The sequence below is a fragment of the Trypanosoma equiperdum genome (assembly GCF_001457755.1).
Source record: "Trypanosoma equiperdum strain OVI genome assembly, contig: ctg_294, whole genome shotgun sequence".
NCBI lineage: Eukaryota > Euglenozoa > Kinetoplastea > Trypanosomatida > Trypanosomatidae > Trypanosoma > Trypanosoma equiperdum.
In genome coordinates this window covers 2624-4143 of record NW_027124192.1, presented here as the reverse complement: position 1 = coordinate 4143, position 1520 = coordinate 2624, and the positions used below count along the sequence as shown (strand labels likewise).

Genomic DNA, 1520 nt, shown 5'->3' with positions numbered 1-1520 from the left:
ACAGGAAGCAATTCTTTTGTGATTTATAAGGCACCTCTTTGGCTTGTAAATTTTACATCAAGCATAAAAATTTAAGAATTATTGGTAAAAGCTTTTTGCTTCAATTTTATGAAATTTATGAAATTCTGCTACTGTATAAGAATACTTTCACACTTTTGTAAAACCTTTGTGAAATGCGTAGAATCAGTGAAATTTTTTTCAAATATGAAATATATGAAATATATGAAATATTAGTAAAATATAAAAGACTATGGCCTCTCAGTGTAAAATAGTATGGTTGTAATATATGTAAAATGAGTGATATTTAAATTTTGTCTACTTCGCTTATTTATAGGTATTAGTTAAGATTATAAGTGATGATAATGATAGGAGTGTACTGTGGGTGTGTATATACTAACAACTACAGTAAGAATGTTGTTACGGTGTGACTGTAATTTTAAAATAAAAGCGCTGAACACAAAAAAGTGTACAAGGAGCAATGATAATAAGCGTGCAAGTGAGAGGGAGTGAGAGAGCGAGACAGAACGAGTAACATAAATTAAGAAAACGCAACGGGATGAAGACAAGAATATGGAATATGCACAGGTTTTTTTAATTCTGCATTTAATTTGCTTGTGCTGCGATAGACTCGTGACTGCTCCTGTGGCTCTTAAAACAGCAGGGGACGTTGAGCGCAACCGCAATCCTATCCTCGTTTAATCCAATGAAACATTGAAGCTGATTGACTTATCCGCAGATTCATCTTCATGGGCACGTTTCCGCATGGCTATTGCAGTGCACACCCCTTACGACTTCGCTGCCGCAGAGGGGTGGTAGGCGGAATCCAACTCCGTGGGCGATCGTTGCCTATTCACGGCTTGAGTGGGCCCAGATGTTGACTCTAAGATTGGATGGGGCGGATGGGCTCTCTAGCTTGAAGAGCTCATTCAGGAAGCTGACTAGTTGCGCACTGACAAAAACTTCCCCGTCATTCAGGGTTTTCTGACCATGCTCTTCCCTTAGTGCTCGAAAGCTCGAGCACTGAAAGAGGTGCACTGCATACTCCTTACACTTCACCTTCACTGAGTTATGCTCAACTTTCTTCTTCAGTTGGCCGTGCTTCGCGTGCAGGTGCATCGTGAGGCACTGCTTGAGTGCGCACTTCATTGTGCAGTATGGGCACTGGAGTGATCTTTTCAGGAGAGGTGTCACCGCTATTGTGCCGTCCTTCAGCTTCCGTTTCACCTCCGTGGAGTGCGCGTGTGCCAAACCAGTGAGCACCACTGCTTGTACGAACTGCTTTATCAACCACACACATAGTCCCTTCCCTCTCTTCGCCTTCTGTGTGGCGGCCCACCCGAGGACGTTTCCGCGGTCTCTCCTCATCGTCTCCTCCTACTAATTCCAATGACTCACTCACCTTACTATTTGCCTGAGCCTCTGCTCTCACTAACTTTCGCTTCGGCTTCACGCGTGGCTGAGGACGCAAAGACTCGTCGTGACCCGGGTGCTTTTCCAGCATGTGTCGCAGCAACCATCTA

At 43.6% G+C, this 1520-nt stretch overlaps 1 protein-coding gene and 1 pseudogene across 2 annotated transcripts in view; one reads left to right on the top strand and one right to left on the bottom strand.

Annotated features, from left to right (window-relative positions):
- Positions 1 to 29, top strand: part of TEOVI_000109600 (uncharacterized protein) — a gene marked incomplete at both ends in the record, with an annotated part of 1353 nt that extends 1324 nt beyond the window's left edge. The window contains one exon of the mRNA XM_067224382.1: positions 2 to 29. Coding sequence (XP_067080483.1) covers positions 2 to 29 — 28 coding nt within the window. The remainder of the gene's footprint in view (position 1) is intronic.
- Positions 30 to 1220: 1191 nt separating this feature from the next.
- Positions 1221 to 1520, bottom strand: part of TEOVI_000109500:pseudogene — a 734-nt pseudogene continuing 434 nt past the window's right edge. The window contains 2 exon segments of the mRNA in view: positions 1221 to 1310; positions 1316 to 1520. The exon segment at positions 1316 to 1520 is cut by the window's right edge and continues 434 nt beyond it. Of these exon segments, the coding sequence occupies positions 1221 to 1310; positions 1316 to 1520 (295 nt within the window).